General features: G+C 48.4%; 1 protein-coding gene across 2 annotated transcripts in view; it reads left to right on the forward strand.

The window, feature by feature from the left end:
- The window catches only part of MTMR4 (myotubularin related protein 4), a 1,314,188-nt gene that overhangs the window by 962,548 nt on the left and 329,700 nt on the right, over positions 1-21,940 (forward strand). For both annotated transcript variants that reach the window (XM_069614837.1, XM_069614836.1), the window contains one exon: positions 10,064-10,209. In XM_069614837.1, coding sequence (XP_069470938.1) covers positions 10,064-10,209 — 146 coding nt within the window. The remainder of the gene's footprint in view (positions 1-10,063; positions 10,210-21,940) is intronic.

Genomic DNA, 21,940 nt, shown 5'->3' on the forward strand with positions numbered 1-21,940 from the left:
CCACACTCCCGGTATTGTGTTCAAAGTATTCTACTATCTCTGTTTTTCAGGTCCTCTCTAAACATTGCATCTTTCAAGGCCTCCGCTCTGTCCCCATGTGGGGATCCATGATCTGGGTGGCGAATACTGCCACTCCACGATCAGTGGCGAGTGGTCCGATAGGACTCTTGCTTTGTATTACGAGAGCACTAGTTCTCCTGTCAGCTCTGATGTGGCAAACATATAGTCCAGCCGTGTGTATAGGTCCTGTGGGGCCGCGTAGTAGGAATATTGCCTGTCCTGTGGGTGGTGCATCCTCCATATATCTACTAGATGAAAATCCCCCAATAGGGTTTGCAGGGCCTTGGCTGGCTGCTGAGGCGGGCTTCACTATCTTCCTATCTGATCTATCCACCTTGGGATCCAACGTGCAATTGAAGTCTTCCCCCGCCCCATATAACAGCCCCTCGTATGTATGGGCTGATCTTGCTATATAAGGTGTTGAAGTAGCCTACTGTGTCCTGGTTCAGGGTATACGTGTTGATGATACTCGACTCTATTTTCCACTGGGCCCTTTATCAGTACCATCCTCGCATCAGGCTCTATGGTGGGATGTAGATCATAGAATTGGGAGTATTGCTGTGCCATGGGTTTATGTTGTGAGAAAACAGGTGGGTGGGTATTAATCCATGACCTACCCTTTAGTCAACCCAACATTGTTGCAATCAATGCTTCGATGAATGTCACCTCTAGTCCTATTGACTAAACAGGTGGGATACCTGACGTAAGAAAAAAGAGAGAAAGACACACAGTCTGTATAAAAAAGTACAAAGCTGTTTTGTATTGGCAACATAAAACATCAAACAGAAAATTGTTTGTAATCATTAAAGGCATGGGCAAATGAAAAGCAAATGAAGAAAAACACACACCTTTTGTACATTCATATTCCTTAATCATACGACATGTAGATTTCAAATTTTGGGCGGTGGTGTGAGGTCTGAGGGGAAGCATGCATAGAAGAAAATTGAAAAAAGGGGGGGGGGGGACATAAAGTAGTGATAGCAGCAGGAGTGAGACAGAATCATTCCTGTCCTAACATGGTGCTATGAGCAAATCATTAGGCTAAACAACAATTTGATCACATTAGGGTTGGGAGTGTCGTTTTGTTGCTCCCGTCAAAGGTCTACGTTGAAAAATGCCAAAAAAATCTTGATGGCATTTTATTCTTCCTCGGACATGACTTCGTACACCGAGGCTTGAGTTTGCCAACGCTGTGGGGGAATGAGTTCACAAGGTGAGAAAAGGAAAAGCAATCTATGTGCGGGTGCATCTAAAACACCCACACTCCCCTCACATTTGGTGCGTTTCAGCGGTTTGAAACCAAAAGGTATTTGAAAAGTTGAAGTATTCCGCCTTCATCAGGGCAATGGTCGAATTCTGCAGGGAAGAAAGAAGAGAGCCCCTGGTGAAATGGAAGCTAGGGAATGCCTTGAGATTGGAAATCAATGCCTATTTTAGAGGATGTCCCAAGAGATAGTCCAAGGTTAGAGGTGAGTTTTTTTCGTTAGAGAATAGGGGAGAAGGAAGCTAAAGAAAAGAGAACTCCACTATCTGGCATGTTTTAGGTAAAAAAACAATTGGATTAAGCTTTCTACCGTGACTGCCTTAATCACTGTTGAAAGGGATAGAAAGGAAGTGCAAATATTCTATCCAAATGTTCCCAAAATAGCCAGTGCCTTGAGGGCCTCGGTCCCACACCGATCCAGTGCCATGTGGTTGGGGCAAACCCGTGTGTGTGTAGGTCTGCATACAGTGGTGCTAGGTTACCTTGGTGCTTGGAAGGTTGTGATCATCCTAGGTCACATCTGTGTGGCGGGCCAGGTAGTCTTTGGGGGTGGATGAAAAATGGCTCTGGGGTGTGGGCGTCGCTGTTTTCAAGGCTCGCTCGCTTGTGTTGAAATCCCATCAGCCTAGCTAGATACACAAAATGGGGTGAAAAGTGTCAGTGCTGGTGGGAGGCACTGCATGAGTAGTGACACGGCATATGTGGAAGCTAATGCAGGGTTGTCGTGTACAGTGCTCACCTGTGTGGCAGTTGTTGTCTGGACCGAAAACTGGGTGCGCCAAATGTACAAAGTCGAAGAATCCCCGAGCACAAGGTGCATATCGTCTGGAGATGGTACCAGGAAGTGTCTGGATCTGGGGTGCCTCCTGGACTTGACAAAAGAGAAGGGGGGGGGTTAGCGGGAGCTGGTGGGAGGGGGAAGAGGGGGCAGAGAGGTGGGGGAAACGTGATGAGACACCTGCAATTGGTGTGGGGAGTTTGCAGTCTAAATGGAGTGGATCCATAGGTTTGATCACTGCCTGAAAATAAAGAATTCTTACCTGTGAGGGCACACTGCGGCTCGCGTAAGTGAGGGCAACTGTCGCTTGTAGGCAGGTTTTGGGGCCGGTCGTTTAGAGACAGAGCCGGCTAGTGAGCAAGAAATAGTAGCGCTCACTGTGGGGCGCCGGAGGCGGCTCTCGGCGCTCGCCGTGTGCAGGTTGCTGAAAGCCGCGCCGATTTGCAGCGTCACCTAAAGCTGCCAGATCTGTTCTCCCTGCTGAGTCAGTGCAGGGGCGGGAGAGTGTTCTGGCAGCTAGGCAACAGATGCTGATGCTTGCCGAGGGGGCGTAGCATGTTACGGCTGTGTCTCGAAGGGAATCAGAGCACCAACAGGCAATGAATGAAGGGGGAGGTGAGGAGGGGAGGGTGGCAGGGAGACGAATGCCAGCGTTGGCATAATGCCGGAGCGACTACAGGCAGCATAGGTACTTTGCGTGTAGATGTGTGCTCCGTTTTGCCTTTTGCAAAACCGTGCACTTGGATCGGGTAAGCAGATAAGTCAGCAGGGTGTGTGAGGAGCGCAGGGTCACGTGCTCCTCAGTGACCCCCGTGAGTGGGGTAGTTCATGAATGGGTTTGTTTTGAATGTTGGTTGCATTGGGGGTGGAGGCGGTATTAGCACAGGAGGTGCCAGGGTGGGCCCGTGCATAAATCTTATCGGCACATGAAAGCCCCAACCATTAATTTAAAGCTGGTGGTTGTGCAACTCATTGAGGCCATGGTCAAAAGTATTTAGTCTGTGGATCCATCTGCTCTCTAGGTTGAGGAGCCTGGTCTGAACGTTATGTCCCAAGTCCACTTTTTCCAAAACCCACCATACGAGGTCATCGGGTGTATGGCGAGCCTCTACGTAATGCGTTACCATAGGTGACGTCAGGTGTTTACACCGGATCCTGGATCGGTGTTCTGAGATCCGGGTTCCCACCTTGCGCATTGTTTGGCCTATGTATCGGTAGCCAAAAGGGCATTGGATACAATAGACCACCTGACTGCTTTTGCAGTTTGTAAGATGTTTAAGAGGTCATTCCCTCCCTTTGATGTGTAAGGTCTTGATTTTATTTGTGAATTTACATACTGAGCACGACCCGCAGGGGTAGTGGCCAGTTGTCTTGCGTAAATTCCACAGATCAGTGCCCATGGATTCCCGTATGTACATGGAATGTACTAGGTGCTCTTTTATGTTTCGAGCCCTTTTAAAAGCAAATCTTGGTAGTTGTTCTTCCGGTAGTTGTAATCTTACTATCGGCCAATATTTGTGGATCATCTTTTTGATTTTGAGAGATATTGGCCCATGTGTGGTAACACACGTGATTCTGTTTGGTGCCTCCTCTCCCTGTGATGATTGATTCCAGGAGGGTGTCCCGATTGGTAAATCTTGCTCTTTTTTGGCCATTAGAGACAAGTTTTTTAGGGTATCCCCTCTGTTTCAGTCTGTAGGCCAAAAGGTCAGAGTTGGTATAGAAGTCTGATAATGATGTACAGTTTCTTCTGACATGCAGAAACTGGCCGTACGGGAGGTTAAGTTGGACATGTTTGGGATGATCACTTTTGAAATGTAGGAGAGTATTTCGATCTGTTTGTTTCCTGTATAAATTGCAAGCAAGTTTTCCTTCCGTTGATGATATTTGAAGGTCCAGGAAATGGATGGTTTGGCGGTCATATTCCATTGTGAATTGGATATTCTCATCACGGGTATTGAGCCAGGTTAAAAAAGTTTGAAAGGGTTATTTAGTCCCAGGACCACAGGAAAATGACGTCATCGATGTACCTTCGCCATTCCTGGATGTGAGCTATCCAGGGGTTTGTTGGGTTGTATACATGTTTATCTTCGAAAGTGGCCATGAATATGATGGCCAGGCTCGGGGCGAAAGTAGCGCCCATCGCCGTCCCTTAAGTTTGCAGGTAGAACTGTTTATTGAAGGTAAAGACATTTTTGGATAGGGCCAGGGTGATGAGTTCTATGATGAATTCTGATGGAACTCGAGATTGGGTGTTGCTGTGTGTGAGGTGTTCAAAGACACAATCTATGGCTGCTTCTTGAGGAATGGATGTGTAAAGTGATTTGATATCCATAGTCACTAGAAATTGAGATGTAGTTTCAAATGGAAGGCCTTCGAAGATCTGGATAGTATGGGTTGTATCACGTAGATATGCTTTGGTTTTGATACTAATGGGTTTCAGTAACCAATCAATAAATCTACAGATTGGTTCCAATATTGATCCACATCCCAATACAATCAGTCGTCCTGGGGGTTTCTGTGCATCTTTATGAATTTTTGGGAGAGCGTATAAACATGGAGTACGCTTTTGGGAGGTAGTCAGAAAAAGATGCTTCTTTGGTTGAGATCCATTCGCGGTCAGCCACAAAAGCGACCATTTCGGCGATCTCCCTCTTGATCTTGGGGGTGGGGTCCTTTTTAAGCAGACGATAACTGGTCTGGTCTCTTAGGAGGTCCATGACCATTGAGGAGTATTGTTCATTGGTCATCACGACAATGCCCCCTCCTTTATCCGCAGATTTGATTACAATGTCTCGATTGTCGGCCAGTTGTTTCAAAGCGATCCTTTCTTTTTTGGTTAGGTTCTGCCGCCTGGGGTAGTGCCTATTGCTCAGTCTCTTGATGTCCTTTAGCACACACCTCTCGAAAGTAATCGGATCCTGTGGTGACTGGTTGTTGGTAGGCGTAAAAGTGGATGGTGGTTGGAGACCTGTATCCGTGTCTCCTTCTATCTCATCGTGTTCCTTAAAGAAGACACGTAGTCTAAGTGTTCTGAAAAAGCGTCTCAATTCCACTTCGGTATTGTACCAATCAATGTTGGTAGTCGGTACAAAGGAAAGACCCTTGGATAAAACCGAGTTTTAGCTTGATGTGAGGTTGATTGCTGCCAGATTAAAAACGGGTACCATATTCTCAGAGTGATCTACCGTTGGCGTCTCCGTTGTCGGGGGCGTCTGCGTGGTCCTTGGTCCGGCATATTCCAGGGTGGGGGGTACATGAGTGGTCCCCATCCTCCTCCTGGGCTGGCTCTTCATAAAAAAGGAAACTGTGGAGGTGCTGGAAATTGCTGACGGCCAAATTGTGGTGTATACGGTGGATAACTGTAGTTAGATCCACTGCCGGACGAGCTACCGCTCGATCCTGAAAAAGTATGGTGGGCTGTAACAGCTTAAAGGGGACATGTGGTGCTACCCTAATAATGTCGAAGATTGACTATTGTAACACTCTTTATCTTGGAACCAGCCACAGAAACGTCAATAAACTTCAAGTAACGCAAAACAATGCCTTTAGAGCTGCCCTTAACATCCCGAGGAAATCACACATATCTGATACTAGAGTAACCAGCATTGGCTACCTATTGACCAAAGAATAGCACTGAAAACACTCACCTTGACTCACAAGTGCCAAGCGAACCGCGCACCTGAATACCTCTCAAACCGCTTCTTGGCACACACCTCCACATGACCACTAAGATCTACCCAAACCCATTTGCTGCGCATACCCAGATTTAAACTGCAAAAAGCAGGTGGGGCCAGCTTCCCAGTCTTGGTGGCCAAGTTATGGAACACCCTCGCTAATGCAGTAAGAGCTGTGCCCTCCTTCTATTACTTCAAGCACAAAGTCATAAACTGGCTCGCTGAACAGGACTTGGCTGCGACCCACATATAATGGCCTATCACATTCACTAACAGCACATTTGTACCACTATAAATAATTCTTGCGATTTGGCTACTGTATCTTTTGTGATTTTTCTGCTTATTTATCTGTAACTACATAACTGTCTTTAATTGCTTGTATGTAAATATGTTTGTCATCTTTATGCGCCCTGTTGCCCACTGGCCCGGATGCACTTTACAAATAAAATAAATACAAATATCCACGTAATAACTCCTCTGGCGTACGCTGAGTATGTCGCTCCTATGGTGGTGCCTCTCCATTTCCTTCCCACTGTTTCCTGGATCTCTTTCGTTAGGTGAGTTTCCTGTAATAGAGCGATATTAATTCTGTCGTTTCAAATACATCATGACCTTATTTCTCTTCAAATAACTATTGAGCCCCCTGACATTCCAGGTAGCTATCTTCAGGTCTCCCATTTTATCCATATCCCGTCCCACCCTTTTCCTCCCTTGTCATCCTCTCCATGCACAATGGTATGCAGGTGTAAGCTCGTTCCCTGACTACTGCTACCACACCAAACCTCCGAACTCTCGTCATGACCCCGACCCAGCCCAAACTGTAACACCCTTTCAAATTCAAACTCCCACCCTCCACAACCCCAACTGATGCCCAGCTCCATTCCTGGATCTCAGGCTACCCCGCATCTAGCCCTTCTTTGGCTTCTGCCAGTACTCTGTACACAGCAGGGGGATATCACCCTACGGGTGATTCAACTAATCTAACTACTGGCGGTGAAGTCGCATTACCCTTGTACCTCTCGACTTAATGCTACAGTATGCCACACACGCCTGACCCATGTCTGACGATGCTCATGTGTATATTCTAGTCCAAAAAGTCCACATGAGTGTGCAAAATGGTCAATATCTACACCTTGCTTACATGCCCAGTGTACCCCCACCAGGTTTTACCGCTACATCAACATCTGTCTAAGCATCAGTAGTGAAACGTAGGTTCACTTATCCTGTCCACCCCGATCTGGGCCATCGGCATTCGCTGGGCAGCCTTGGGCATCCAACCAGCTCGCCACCTCCTCTGGTGTCTCGAAAAAGAAAGCCTTGCCCTTGTGTAGGACTTTGAGTTTCACGGGATACAAAAGCATGAATTTAAAGCCTGATGCTTTGTCGTCTTTTCAGAGCCGCATAGTTGAAACGTTGCCTCTGTACCAGCATGGTGTAATATGGGTACGCGGTGGCAGTAGCTGATGCTCTATTTGTCGTTCCGCCCTTGCGAAAATATTCCAGGATCTTTACCCTATCTCTGTAGTTCAATATTTTGGCAATAATTGCTCGGGGAGGAGCTCCTGGCTGGGGCTTCCTAGTCAGGGCCCTATGTGCCCTTTCGACTGTAAAGCCTTGGGTGAGCACGCCAGCACCTATTTCTTGGATCGGCATGTTCTCCACATAATTCGTCAGGTCTGAGCCCTCTTCCCTTTCAGGTAGCCCCACCTCTCGGATGTTGTTGCGTCTTGCACCTGTTGTTGCAATATGTGAACCTCCTTGGCGTTGGCAGTGCTGACATCTGTGTTGGTTTTTACTGTGTTTTCTAAGCAGCTTGTGCGCTCTGCCTGCGTTCTCACATCCTGTCGTAAGAGGTTGACGTCCACACCAACCGCATCGATCTTGAGCTCCATTCGCTATGGCTGCATCCATCTTGATCCCCCATGAGTATTTCAGCTCCGTTATTGCATCTAGGATCAGATGATCGTTTTGCTTCATGTTCGGGGATTGCGATGTTGTGGTAAAGATGTCCATCGTGGGCTGTTTCCCTTTAGCGGTGCCCCTTTTGAGCGCCATTACTCTAGTCATCCGCTGGCCTGGATTGCCTGCTTCGCAAGGTCATGTGGTACCAATGCAGCATCAGTTCTTGTCCATCGGCCGCCATCCCTCCTGGTGAGGCATCCTGGGTAGGCTCCTACTTCTGCCTTTTGCTCAGGAGGGGGAGGTATTTCGTGTCACTGGTCAGCTTTGTGTACCCTGCAAGTGGTTCATTTGTGGCAGTACAAGCTGGTAGTGTAACAGGCCGCCTTACCTATGTTGGCGCCCGTCTTTAGAGTCGCCTGTGACTCTGTCTATGGGGTTATTGCCCTGCACTCTGTGTTCACAGGCTGGACATCAACCCCCTCTCAGCAGTTGTCTGGGGCCCTCAAGGGAATACAATCTTGTATGTTGTTCTTTACTCCAGTGGACAACTCCCTCATGGATTGAGTGCCTACGTCACCTGTTCTCAGATTTCCTATGACCTTGTGTGCCCACTGATCTTGTTCCGTTTGTTCCTTAGTGGGGGTGCTCAGTCACTCCTCAGTCCTATCCCCTGTTCTTTGTTCTTTCGCTAGCTGGGCGCCGTCGAAGTTCGCTGTGCGTCTGCTACTTTTTTGCTTTAGTGCCGGTATGATCTTAGTTGGCTGTGTTGTCGCGCTCATGCGCCTCATTGCTATGCAAGCCCTGCTTCACTTATCAGCTCTTGCTTGTGCCCCTGTTCACCACCTCTTGAGCTACAGGCTGTGCATCCCTGTGTTCCTCCGAAGGTGGCACTATGCGTCCTTGGTAGGTTGGTCTGGTCCGTAATTCTAAACTGCCCCTCTGTTGCGAGCTGCAGTCCCTGTGCTTGCATATAATCAACTGCGGCTGTTTCCTAGTATGCCCCGTGCCACAGTCTCTGCACGGGAACCCCTCCACACTTCGTGCTCTTGGGCTGGGTATCGCCTCCCCGCACTGATCGCCCGGGGCCTTTAGATTACCAAATTATATGCATTTCTTCTTTCCGCCTGGCAACTGCCCCATGTATGATTATTCACGTTAGCTGTTTACGTGCTCGTTGTGGCCTCTTACGTTCATTAATTAGTACTGTTCGTACCTGTTGGGGTACACCTGCGCTCTCCCGAGTGTCCCTCGACCCTTTGTCTTATCTGTGGCCGGGCGCCATCTTGATTCCGCCGTACGTGCTTCGTATGGCTGCTATTCAAGTGACTGTCCGGTAGAGTTACGGTTTTGTTCGGCTGTATTATTTCGATGTGCTCATCCCTCGGTCAATCGAGCTCTAGCTCTCCTTTGCAGCTCCTGCCCGCGTCCTCGCACTCCTCCTCCTCCTCCTTCTCCTTCCGCAGGCTACGTGTCCCCATGTTTCTTTGTCTATCTCACTCGATACAATATAGCCCAGTTTACTTCGTTCGGCCAATTCTCCCAGGCTGCTACAAGGTTGCGGGCTGCAGTTGTGCGTTTGCAGATGGTACGTCGCGTCCAACTCTCGTAGCTGCAGTCTCCCTCAAAGGAGCCTGGCCACAGTTCCGTTCATCCTTCTACTCGTTTGTCAGCGCCATCTTCGTTTTTCGGATGCGTTGGCCCCCCATCCTTCTATGTATAATACTATCTCCAGGAAGCACACATTCTCAGCGATCTTCGCTCCCCACGTGCACTGCATATTCCGCCATCGGTAACTTCAAGGCAACTGATCAGTAGCTTCTTATGTATCTAGTTTATGCAAGGATCATTGCCGGATCGCGGGAGCCCATGGGATCTGCGACCTAGTCCATGGCCCTGTAGCCACGCCCCTTTCATCTGAGATACTTAATGTTTCCTGCAAGCATAAATACTGGAAGCTAGGTCCAAGGTTTATACCAATGTGGCAAGATTATAAATCCAATGGCATGCTGCCTCAACCATTGTAAATGCCTGAAACTCTTTCCATACTTATGTCTGAAGGGGCTGAGGCAGAAGACTACTGTAAGTGAAGGTTATCCTACAAATTATCTGTCTTTCGGTTCATTCAGTGTTGTACCACACAGCCACCAATCCACAATTTTGTCATGATTGGAATATATTTCCAGGCAGAGAAAATACTAAGGTGAAAGTGAGTGTGAATGGTGGGTGTGGAGCCTGTTTGGTCACTACCATCTTTATTCCAGCATCTAATTATAAATGTGCTAACCATCTGCATTAACTGCCTGGGCAATCATATGCATGACAACTTGGAGCTGAGGTACATAGTGCTTTTACTAAATTTACTTTGCTTGTTTCACTCCATAGATTCTACATCCAGTGTGCCATGTGCGGGCCTTGCAACTTTGGACAGCTGTTTACATGCCAACATCTTCTCCCTGCTCACTTGCCAAGGACCTTTACCCACCCCCTGTATCCCAGAGCCAGGAATTTAGTGCTCGTTCGCTAGACAGGTAAGAGCAATATAAGGTTGTGGACCTGCACACAATATTCTTTGTTTCCCAATAAAACAGCCTATTATTTTGGCCCCATTGCACATCTTTGATTAGCCAGATTCTAGCTAAGTGGAGAATTTAAATGTTGGTGGGGGTTAAGATGGATTTGTAGAATCTGGCCTGGTGGATAGATTTTAGGAGGCCATCCTAGTTGTGGGAGTTCTGAGAGGTTAGCCAAAACCCAATCAAAGTATGTGGATGAGCAGTCAAGGCTTAGTCTCAGGAGAGTGAGTGTGGGGGCAGGGCCGTCACTGGGTCCACCCAGTATGGCACTCAATAATTCAATCTAAGCAGTCCAGAATAAAACTAGTTATTTATTATATGCCTTATGAACGCACTACAAAATGAATGGAACAGGTAGTATTATCGCACAACACTCTGATACAAATATATACTGTCACCATATGTTGAAATATACATCAAATAACTTAATCAGTGAGTGATGGAAACTAGATTACAAGACAATATCCCGACTTATGTCGAAACCGTACGTTGAAGGGGGCCGTGTACCCAAAAGTTACAGGAGCCACACAATGTTTCTCACCAGAATGGTTTCTCTGTAGGAAGGATTCAATAGGCGTGTGTTGGTGATAGTTTCAAAGTTCTACAACAATTTTACCAAAGGTAAGAGTTTTCTTCCAGACCCAGGGCTAACCCAGGGGCAGGATACCCGACCCAGGCTTGACAACCAAGGGTGAGTGGAATAGAATTAGGAGACAAAAGGGCCTTTTCCCAGTGTTCTCTTTTAGAGGACAGTGGGGGATAGGCACACTGATGTTTACTTCCCCCCCACTCACTCAGATTGTCCTAGATGACTTTGTGGACCGTCTAGGGACCCGGTCTTACTCAGTTTGTTCCAGTGAGAGGTGCCCAGAAGTTGCAGGTCCGAGGATTCTTCTGGTTAATTGGAAATGCAGGATACCCTTTTCGGAGAAGAAATGGAGAATCCACTGATGCGTTGGAGGAAGGCGACTTCCATCGACTATCTCCACTTACAAGCCGACAACAGGAGTCCTTCCAGTCGTAATCTCAGTAGCTGTTCCAAGCCAGGTTCCCTTGATGGTGGAAAGCTGAATTTCAAGGAGGCACATGCCTTGCTACTTGTGGAACAAGTTGATAACCACCAAAGTTAGAGACTTAAATTTGAAGAGCGATGGTTCTGGCGAGGTAGCCTATGAGAGACCGGAAACGTCCAAATTGACTGAGATTAAAAGCTGGAATGTGTGATTTAGCCGATTTTCGGCCGTTCATAAATTCGGGGGCTGGGGGGGGACCCGTAAAGTTAAAGTTTGACCAAATTGCGCATTCGGTGCTGGGGACCGCAGGGGTGTCCCACACACCATTGCTCACTATATTGTGAGCCGGGCTTGCGGGGGTGTCCCCCGCAGCCATCCCAAAAAGCCACAAAAAAAAGCAAAGGACCATGCTTTCAACCCGATCCTGAGAGAGCTAGTCAGTCCACAGGGTACACCAGGGGGACACTTCTGAAAGCTCTGAAGAGCCCGAAAGCTCTGAAGGGCTGGATACGCACAGGTGTTGAGACTATAATTATAATTGGTGATTTATAACACACTTAATACCAAGAGGTGTCTAAGCACAGCCCTGGGGATTGAACCTGTGTTGCTCCACATCGTCTTGACCCTCAGCTATCCTCCCGAGACTCGCAAGACTAGTTTGTCCCACTAGTCCAAGGGCTGAAGCAACACTCAGGCTTTTCAGAGATCAGGCGGAGGAGCAGGGCTTCACCGGGCTGGACACAGGAAGGGATGCTGAGTCACTTCAGGAGTCTTCGGATCTTCAACAGACTGCTCTTCTTCGAGGGATTCATGGTTCTAGCGCAGATCTGGAGAAATGACTGCAGAGGTCCTCTTACATAGAATCCGAGCTGGAAGCAAGTCCAAGCCTACCAGTGGTAAGGATCTGCACCATTTAAACAGTCATGAGTTGTCCACTATGGGACAACAACTGGTTTCACATTTGTCCCCCACCCAGACTTTATGGCACCAGGGATGTGATTTGGAACCAGACAGTTCAAGCCCCCTTCCTGGGTGCACACACAAAGGCTTAGCAGCCCGCAAAAGCTGCAGCTTTCCCTGGCAAGTGCATCCCTTTATAAGGACTTTCCTAACCTGAGAGGCCAGGCAGAGGGCCAAACTACAAAATGGCCAACGAACAAGTGGAGATCTTAGGTTACAGGCATTTTAGGGCCCTGGCCATATGCAGTAAATGTGAATATGCACACCATATATAATGTACAAACGGTAAAAATGTAACCGTTGCCACCAGTTTGTCTTTAGCAAAACACAAAGGTGATGGCTGGTAGATTTACACTTATCATATCCACTGGCATGGCTCTGGACAACCTTCCGACCATCCCTTCCTCACCTGCCAAGCCATTACAGTAGCGGAAAGACCATATGCAAATCAGGCTTGGTACCAACCCAAATACAGCAGTCCAGCCCAAACTGCTATATCACATCCCTTCTAGGGATGCTTGTGGTCTCGTGCAGAAGGATTGTGACCAAGAGGTTTGGGCTGGACTGCCCCTTTTGGGGTGGGACCAAGCCTAATTTGCATGTAGTCCTTCACATTCTTTAAAGGCAAAAGAACGATGGTCCTGAGGGTTGTCCAGAGCAATGCCAGAGGTTAAGATCAAGTTTAAGCCTTCCAGCCATCACCTCTTTTGTTTTGACCAGTCTGTCTTTAAGCACATACAAAAGTAACCAAAATCCTCTGTGTAAAAAGATAGTGATACAAAGGTATCTCCATTGCACTGCAAAATGCTGTGTGCAATGTTAAAAATACAAGAATCAAAAAGGGAAAGTTTGTTTTCCAGTACTGATAGTCAGAAAGATTGATCAGTTTCCACATAACATTTGAGCAAAATGCAAGAGAAGTGAAGCTGGAGGCTTCATTTCCCTTCCAAAAGTCAGGATAGTTTAAAAACAGAGGGAAAATAATGGGGTTCCATTGAGAACTATGGAGGGAAAGTTTGCAAAAAAATATTTCCTAACATTGGGGGCCTTTTAGGTTCCTTGAAGTGCCCTTTGAAATAACATCATTGGAACAGCCAAGCTGTTTTTTGGCTGTCTTGTTTCTCATCGGGTTGGTAACGTTGTGGGGGTCGAGTACTGGCTGATTGAAATCTATCATCAGAACTCTGTGTGAGTGGAGCTTTGGTCCTTAAGGGGGACTCATTAATACTCTCACTGTGGTCCCCCTTTTTAAGGGAGATCTGTTCAGGTATGTCCAACTAGCTTCGTTTTACAAAGGAATGATAACGTGGCCTTCTGTCACAGGTCTGTGTGCTCAAACTGCACTATTTTAGCAGGATACAGATCTACCTTTAGTGGGCGCATGGCAGGGAAAAGCACACTACAGTCCAGTGTCAAATTTCATTGCGATCATTTTATTCAAAACATTTTTTGTTGTTTAAATAAAGCAATGTTTTTGTAATAAGCAGAATGAATGTATTGATTCTGGCCTAATTAGGAATACACATTAAATATGGGTTTATGTTGCTTAGTCTCTTTGTCCTCCTATATATGGTTGTCGAACATAGGAATAGTAGTATGTTGCAGGTAATTGAACTTAAATGAGATGAAATTGCATCAGTTTGATTGGTGAACTGCTATATGGCCCAGTAGGAGGAGTTAAAACACGAGTTTTTAGAGAATTTAAGCAAATTAACGGACTATGTAGCCAACTGGGTCTATCGCAGTAACCCATTGATCATTGCAGGAGGAGACTTTAACTTGGAGCTTTCCATCGGTCCTACGGGTGATCTATCCAATGAGAATCAAAATCGGGCTTTTTAAATCTCGCCACCAATGATAGTGGATTCCAGAATGGATCCAACAGGTCTTTCGAAACGCAAAAGCATTATTGAATGAGAGCAGTAAATGGTAGAATAGCACCAGATAGATCCGGTCGATACACTTTTTATGGGGCTCGAGGTTATTCAATGATAGAATATTTTATGGGGTTATTAAATTATTGCCATTCGATCTTTATTTTATTGGGTATTTATAATTATATGATATGGCATTTATAACCCGCCTATACAGAAGTGTTTCATACACAGTGATCATTCCTCATTGCATTTAAGTCAATTTACCAAACCTGATTTAAACAACCAAAACCCACCTGTTGATGTAGGCAGTGTAGTTGCCAGTCGTTAAAGGCAGATTTGGAACGATCAAACAGGCACCCATAAAATAGCTTGTTTTTTAGCAGATAACATATTTATCGATACATGTTTGGTGGAATCCACTCCAGATGAAAAAGGTTCTTGGCTACAGTAATATCAAATTGTCTTGGTGTAGTTTATTCAACTACTAAATTGCATTACCAAAGACTGAGGCAACATGCATGGTTCGATACAGCTTGTAAAGCTAGCAGAAGAATTCTGTCAAAGTCACTTAAATGTAAAGACAGAGGAAATGTTATTAAGTTAAGGAAAATATATAAAGCTGCTGTAAAGCGTCCGAAACTTGAGCTAATGCAGAATGTTTACGAAGAACTGAATGCAGCAGCAGCTGACTAGAACACATGTATATTTTTGGAAATGGTAGCGTCAGACCTAAACTATTTGGGGGAGAGTCTGAGAGATTCTTTGGTATCTTGAGATGAACTAAGGAGGCACTTTACTGATCCTAATGGCAGTAACACTAATCCTCAATGTAATAACCTTTTCCCTGCTGAAAAGGATCAGGTTGTATTATCAATTCCTAAAGCTCCCGTTATCAACCTTGCAGTAAGCGAGATACAACCTCCTGTAGCTGCCATTATGGCTGGCATAAGCTTGGACTTCATAACATTTGAATTATTTATATATTGCTTTTAAAGAAATGTGGGCTCCTTTGTTAATGATAGTTTAATGTGATGGTATTTACAAGCAACTACCCACAAAGTTGAAAAAGGCTGTATTTGTCCCATATGCAAGAAATGCTTTACACTGCATCCATGTAACTATTGGCCGTTTTACTACTTCACAATTAATGTGGCTATAAAAACGAGATGTTTTGGGGGGCGTGGCTTGGAGCCGGCGGGATGCAGTCACTCCTCTAAAGCCGCCCGTGGACTGCCCGCTGCTATAGTTAAATTCGTGCGGTTCCTGTGGTTTACACGATCCACCGACGCCAGCAATGTAGATCGGAACCGATGGGGCACTAGCAGCTCAAAGATGAAAGCCGGGAGAAAGAGCACTATGTCCGTACTCGCTGCCTGAATCCCGGTCCCCCGCCCTCTGCCGCTCAAGGAATCCATGATGGCGGGCGCACGTATGAATGTGTACGCAGCCGAGAGTTGGAGGTGAGCCTCCCCGTAACACACAGGCCGGAGGGGACAGATGAGCATCCAGGCAAGAAGCGAGGACTGTTTCCGTCCGTCTGTCTGTGGGGGGGGGGGGGGCCGGTCTCCCCTGGGACCGACGGGGAGCGCCGCATGCACCAAGGATTGGCAGGGGATTCCCCTGCGGAGTGATCTCCTTGCCTGGGCCCCGTTTTGTGCTCCGTCTCCTCCCTCCCTCTTCCTCCTAGGGCGCCCCGGCCCACGCCACTTTACAGCTGCACGCCCGGCGGACGGAGACCTACGCAGGCTGCATTTGTGGCTCCTGAGTGCCCGGTGGGGCCTACCTTCCGTTCTATAGACATTTGCAACGGCCCTTAAAGCGACTCATTCCCTTGGAGCGGGGACAGGAGACCCTCCCCCCCCCCCAACGGTTGGTGGCAGGAGCCTTCAGCAGGAGCCCCTTGAGAGCACTCCATCGCACCTCACCGCCTCCTTGTGTCTACAACCAGCACCCGACCCGAATCCGATCTAAGGTAGGCATAGCCCGCATGCTCTTCTCCCTGAGCCTTTCCTGGGGTGCCCCAGCCCACGACCCTGCTGCCCACGGATAATGCCTACAACCCGCACGGGTAGCGCTCGCTAGCCTCTCGCGGGGCTCTGGGGGCCCCTGAGCGGCTCTCGTAGCAACTCTCCTTCACCGCTACAGTGCTCCCGGCGGCCATTGACCCGCGGCTGACAACCAGCGCAATGACTAAGCAGCAAAAGACCACCAAGTCTTCGGACATAGCAACTCTGCTGATCGCATCCGACAAAGCTAAGAAACAGGACTCCTGCTCCTCTATTTCACAGGAATCCCTATACAACAAGGGATCTCTGGCGACCAAAGAAGACATACGTGAATTCATGGCGGATATCAAATCAGAATTCCGCTCTTGTATGACGGAACTTACTACTAAGCTGGAAAGTACAGATAAAAGGGTCTTGGAGGCTGAACAAAGAGTGGGAGTTGTTGAGGACCATATCCAAGATCATGCCTCCGCCCTAACTGAGGTCCAACGCTCAATCAGACTTCTGCAAGACAAGTACGACATCCTGGAATACGAGCAGGAAGACCTGGAAAATAGGGCCCGGCGCAACAACCTCCGCATTCGGGGGGGTTCCTACTTCGATCCCAGACAAGGGGTTGGCTGAATATGTGGGCCTCTTCTTCCAGTCTCTCCTCCCTGAACTTGAAGATTCACAGCTTCTCCTAGATAGCACCCACAGGCTGAACCCCCGTCGCAGAGTGGAGTCAGATGGCCCCCCTGACGTCATCACTAGGGTGCATTTATTTACCACGAAGGAATCCATCTCTGCGATAAGCCGCTCCAAAGATGAAATTACATTCCAAGGGATCTCCCTCCAGATCTTTCAGGACCTTTCCCCTCTTACTCTCCAAAAGAGGCGAGCCCTCCGCCCACTAACCACTCTTCTTCAAGCCCAAAAAATCCACTACAGATGGCTCTTTCCCACAGCTTTGCAATTTTCCTATAAGGGCTCACTAAGGAAAATTAGCCACCTGGAAGATGCTGAAAACATCCTGCACCCAGATGCTTCCAAGCCTTCACCTTCCCTGCCCTCTGAGGCAACGGCTGACTCAGACCTTGTGGCCTCCCCTAACCCCACACAAAATTCCTGGTCGAGGGTTCCCAGATTCCGGAGGAGGAAGTAGCCGGATACGGTCCCATGATGGAGACACCACTTTCTGTCCCGGCTCGTCAGTCCGGCACCATGAACCGATCAGCACCCACAAGAACACAGATGAGCTCCATCCCCAAAAAGCAGCAGGCATTATTCCACGGCCCATGCCCGGTTCCAAGGCACAGTCCACCTATGAGTCCTTGGAAGGATCCACTGAGGCTACCTGTAAGGTTAGCCATGTTGGCTACATACTGTTCTATGGTCCCGTTGGCCAATGGAGGCTCTAGACCTACAAACGCTCTGCCACCCCCAGTTAAAACTCGGCCCTCCCGTTGGCGGCCCGAGCAAAAAGCCTATAGGCAGGTTCATAGGCAGGTTAATGAATGGCCACACACTCGGCAACATGATGGCTGATCCCTCTAAGTGTCCCCCTCTCCCTCAGGATTTGTCAACGGCCCCGGAACATCGGACTTTGAGGTTCATCTCCCTGAATGTCAAGGGACTGAATTCACCCGCCAAACGCAAGTCCATCCTACAAAAGCTTCAGAATGACGATGCAGCAGTAGCTATGCTACAGGAAACCCATCTGCTGTCGGCAGACCACAGCCGCCTACGCTCCCGAAACTTTCCGAAGCAACTCTTCGCATCTGGGAACTCCAAGAGGGGTGGCACGGCTATCCTATTTGGGAGGGAACTGAACCCTCAGATTCTAGACTCCATAAACTGCCTGGAGGGGCGGTACATGGCGGTGAAATGCCTGCTGCGGGGACAACTCTACTCTATAATCTCCGTATACGCACCCAACTGGAGGGCCAGATAGTGATTGGTGGGAACTTCAATGGGGTCCCGGACACCACGAAAGACAAGTCGCACCCGCCCAGTGCCGGAGACCTCACCATAGCCTTGGCTCTCCTGCAACCATTCAGAACTCCTGGGGGTGGTGGACTCATGGAGGGTACTCCACCCATCCGAAAGAGACTTTTCCTTTTATTCTTATGTCCACAGAACCTTCTCCAGGAAAGATCTTCTCCTAGTATCCCCGCAAATCTTCAAATTCACCAACAATGTGACAATTGGCTCCAGAATCTTGTCTGATCACGTCCCGGTGACCCTAGAAATCCGAGTGCAGGAACCGTCTAACCCCCGACAACGCAGATGGACACTATATGATCAGATTCTTAATGAGATGTCAATCAGAGACACGATTGCAACCACGATCACCAACTTCTTTAAGGAAAACCCCAGCAAAGACACCTCTACCGCCAACAATTGGGACACAATGAAAGCAGTAGTGTGGGGAGAACTGATTGCCGCCTATCACAGGCATAAACGACAAACTCGCCAGGGTCTTGAGGAGGAACTTAAAAATGCAGAAAGGACCCATAAGGAGAAAGGCTGGACCCCTAAAACTCAGCGGGCCATCCGGATAGCGCAAAAAAAGATCGAAGCCCACTACGCCGAACACACTGCCCACCAAATGGCAAAAGCTAAACAGTTTTATTATGCTAAGAACAACAAAGCGAATAAGTTACTGGTGGCCAAACTTGCCAAGGCAAAGAGGAACAAAACAATTGTGGGCCTGCGGGACCAACAAGGCAAGGTCCATTACGCTGACCAGGACAAAAACTACAGCTCGCAACGGCCCACCTGACCCAGGTGATGACCGCTCTGGTACAGTACATGAAGGAACAGAGGGAATACCTACGGAGTGCAGCACTTCCCCGGCTAAAAAGAACAGCCCGTGACACTCTGGAGGCGCCGATTACCGACGAGGAAGTGGACGAGGCAATGAAAGCCCTTAAATCCCGAGCCCCTCGCCCTGATGGATATACAACCAGGTTTTACAAGATTTTCAAACCCCAATTATAAGCGCCTCTAGTACAGTTGTTTAACTCGTTCAGGACCACGGGCACTATAACCCCGTCCATGCAGGAGTCAATTACGGTCTTACTACCTAAACCTGGAGGCGATCCAAAGAACCCTGCATCGTATAGACCCATTGCCCTGCTCAACATAGATGCTAATATATACTCTAAAATCTTAGCAACATGACTATCTCAGTTCTTGCCGGAGATAATCAGTGCAGATCAGAGTGGCTTTCTCAGACACCGCTCCATGGCCGACAACATTCGAAGGGCCTTAGACCTGGTGGAGCTTGCCTCCCGAGACTCCTGGGAGCTGGTACTTCTGGCCCTGGATGCAACCAAGGCGTCCGACAAAGTGGATTGGACTTTTATGAGGTTCACCCTTGAGGCCTTTGGATTTGGCCCGGAATTCTGCAATATGATGCTGGCAAACTACAAAGCTCCCAAAACTCTTCTCAGAGTTAATGGCACCCTTTCCTCCCCTATCAACCTAACTTGCGGAACCAGACAGGGATGCCCGCTGTCGCCATTCCTCTTCGCTCTAATCATGGAACCGTTTGCCCAGCGGATCAGGTTGAACCCTGCAGTCGAAGGCTTTCAATCAGGCCCGGCACACCACAAGCTGGCCCTCTATGTGGACGATGTCCTCCTGACTATCGCGAAGCCCCGTTCCTCCCTCCCTCAAGCCCTGGCTGAGATAGCAAGCTATGGAAGGGTCACAGGCTTTGCCATCAACTTCCGGAAATCAGCTGCCATGGGAGTGGGTCTGACCCGGGAAGACCGAGAAGCCCTAATCCCTCTGTGCCCAATACAATGGACGACCAAGGGAATGAGCTACTTAGGAGTCCAGATCCCGGCCAACCCAAGCGAGGACTATCGGGCTAATTCCCCCCCCCCGTTATTTACAAACCTGTAGGCAGATTTGAAGCGTTGGGCGGCGCAAGAGATATCGCTGATGGGCCGTATTACAGCCTGTAAAATGAACTTACTACTGAGATTCCTGTACGCTTGCTCCTCACTCCCGGTGCCGGTTCCGGCGCCAGCCCTTCAACGCCTACAGATGAAAATGCTGCAGTTTATTTGGAGGGGGAAAAACCCAGAATTCCTAAATCCACAATGCTGGGCAACGCGAAACTCGGGGCCCTCGGGGTCCCAGACCTACAGAAATACCAAATGGTGGCTCAGCTGTCCTGTATCCAATCCTGGCAAATCCTTACCAACCCCACTAGATGGGTGGACCTCGAACAGGCGCAACTACCCCTCCCGCTGCGCTTTCTCCCACATGTCCCCCCTCCAGAGCGGCGACAGTGGCGGAATCTTCTGGCCAGCACCAAAGACACCATTTATGGGACAAGGCGTTGAAACAGAAGAGGATCCGACAGGGCTCAGCTCCCTCTCCCGGGTGTTTATGAACCCGACCTTTTCACCTGGTCTGTCTGCCCAGAATTTTAAGTCCTGGATTGCAGGAGGCCTGGAGACTCGGACAACTTTTTGAAGGGGGCCAAGCCTGCACCTTTGAGCGATGCAAAGAACTCTTTGGGATCCAGGAACAGGATAGATTCACATATACCCAGCTTTGCCACTGGTGCACCCATCCACAGACTCGCCAGGCAGCTATTCGTCCCCCCCACAGCCATCAAATTGACCCTTAATGAGCTCCCGCCCGAGGGAGAATCTCCACTCTATATAAACGCCTCCAAACGGATTTCTTAACCTCCAAGACTCGGTACATGGCCCTATGGGAGGCGGACCTGGGCCGTCCAATTGAAGACCAACAGTGGGTTGACATCTGGTCCCGGGCTCACACCACCTCATCATGCATCACAAACAGAGGATGCGCCTACAAGATCATCCTCCGTTGGTACTACCCTCCCCTAAAACTTAACCACATGAACCCCACACTCGACCCACATTGCTGGAGACAATGCGGCCAAATTGGCTCCTTCTTCCACATGTGGTGGTCTTGCCCCAAGGCTCAAGCCTTTTGCAAACAATGCCTAGCGACGATAGCGGACATCACTCAGGTGCGACTACCCTTGAACCCCGAACCTATTCTCCTTGGAGCACCGATCCCCGGGATCTACCCAAGGTCTGCTCCTAAAGCCAAACTATTATCCCAATGCTTACTGGCGGGCAGGAACGTGATAGCCCGCACCTGGAAAACGACGGAAGGCCCGCTCATGCTTTTCTGGTGGATGAAAGTCTGGGACATCTTGATCGCTAAGAAGGTGACGGCTGCCGGGGCAGGCATTTTACATCGCTTTCACAACATCTGAGGTCTGGTTTTGGATTTTGACCAAAGGTTCCCGGCCCTGACATTCAAGCCCCAACTGGCCAGGAGAACTGTTCAGGATGGAGATCCCCAGCGGGGACGTGAAGACGGAACTTGAGACCGGAGGGTGGGGTGGGGTGGGAAGAGCGTCAAGTGGTATTGCTTTATGCTTCATGTCGCAAGTGATTAAGCTTTGTATTGTTATAACCTGCCGGTTTAAAATAAACATGTTTAAAAAAAAAATACAAGATGTCTTATCTATTACACAATTGGGATTCAGAGCGGCTATGAGCACTGATTTTCAAACCATGAATATATACTTACTTGCAGTCAAATCTTTATCTATGAAAACAAATCTATGCGTGACTTTTATTGAACTGGCAGCAGCCTTTGATTCTTTAGTTAGAATTAGTCTAAAGATTACTTTCGCGGAGGTGGGATTACCAGGAATCTTTTCGACTTTATTATCCAGATTCATGAAGATAATTGTGCTGTAGCAAGATGAAACTGAGAAGGAAGGGCAACAGACCCATTATCAGTGGCAAGGTCGGTGTGTCATGGTTGTGTCCTAGCCCACCTT

The sequence above is a fragment of the Ambystoma mexicanum genome, chromosome 9 (assembly GCF_040938575.1).
Source record: "Ambystoma mexicanum isolate Mex_15411 chromosome 9, UKY_AmexF1_1, whole genome shotgun sequence".
NCBI lineage: Eukaryota > Metazoa > Chordata > Amphibia > Caudata > Ambystomatidae > Ambystoma > Ambystoma mexicanum.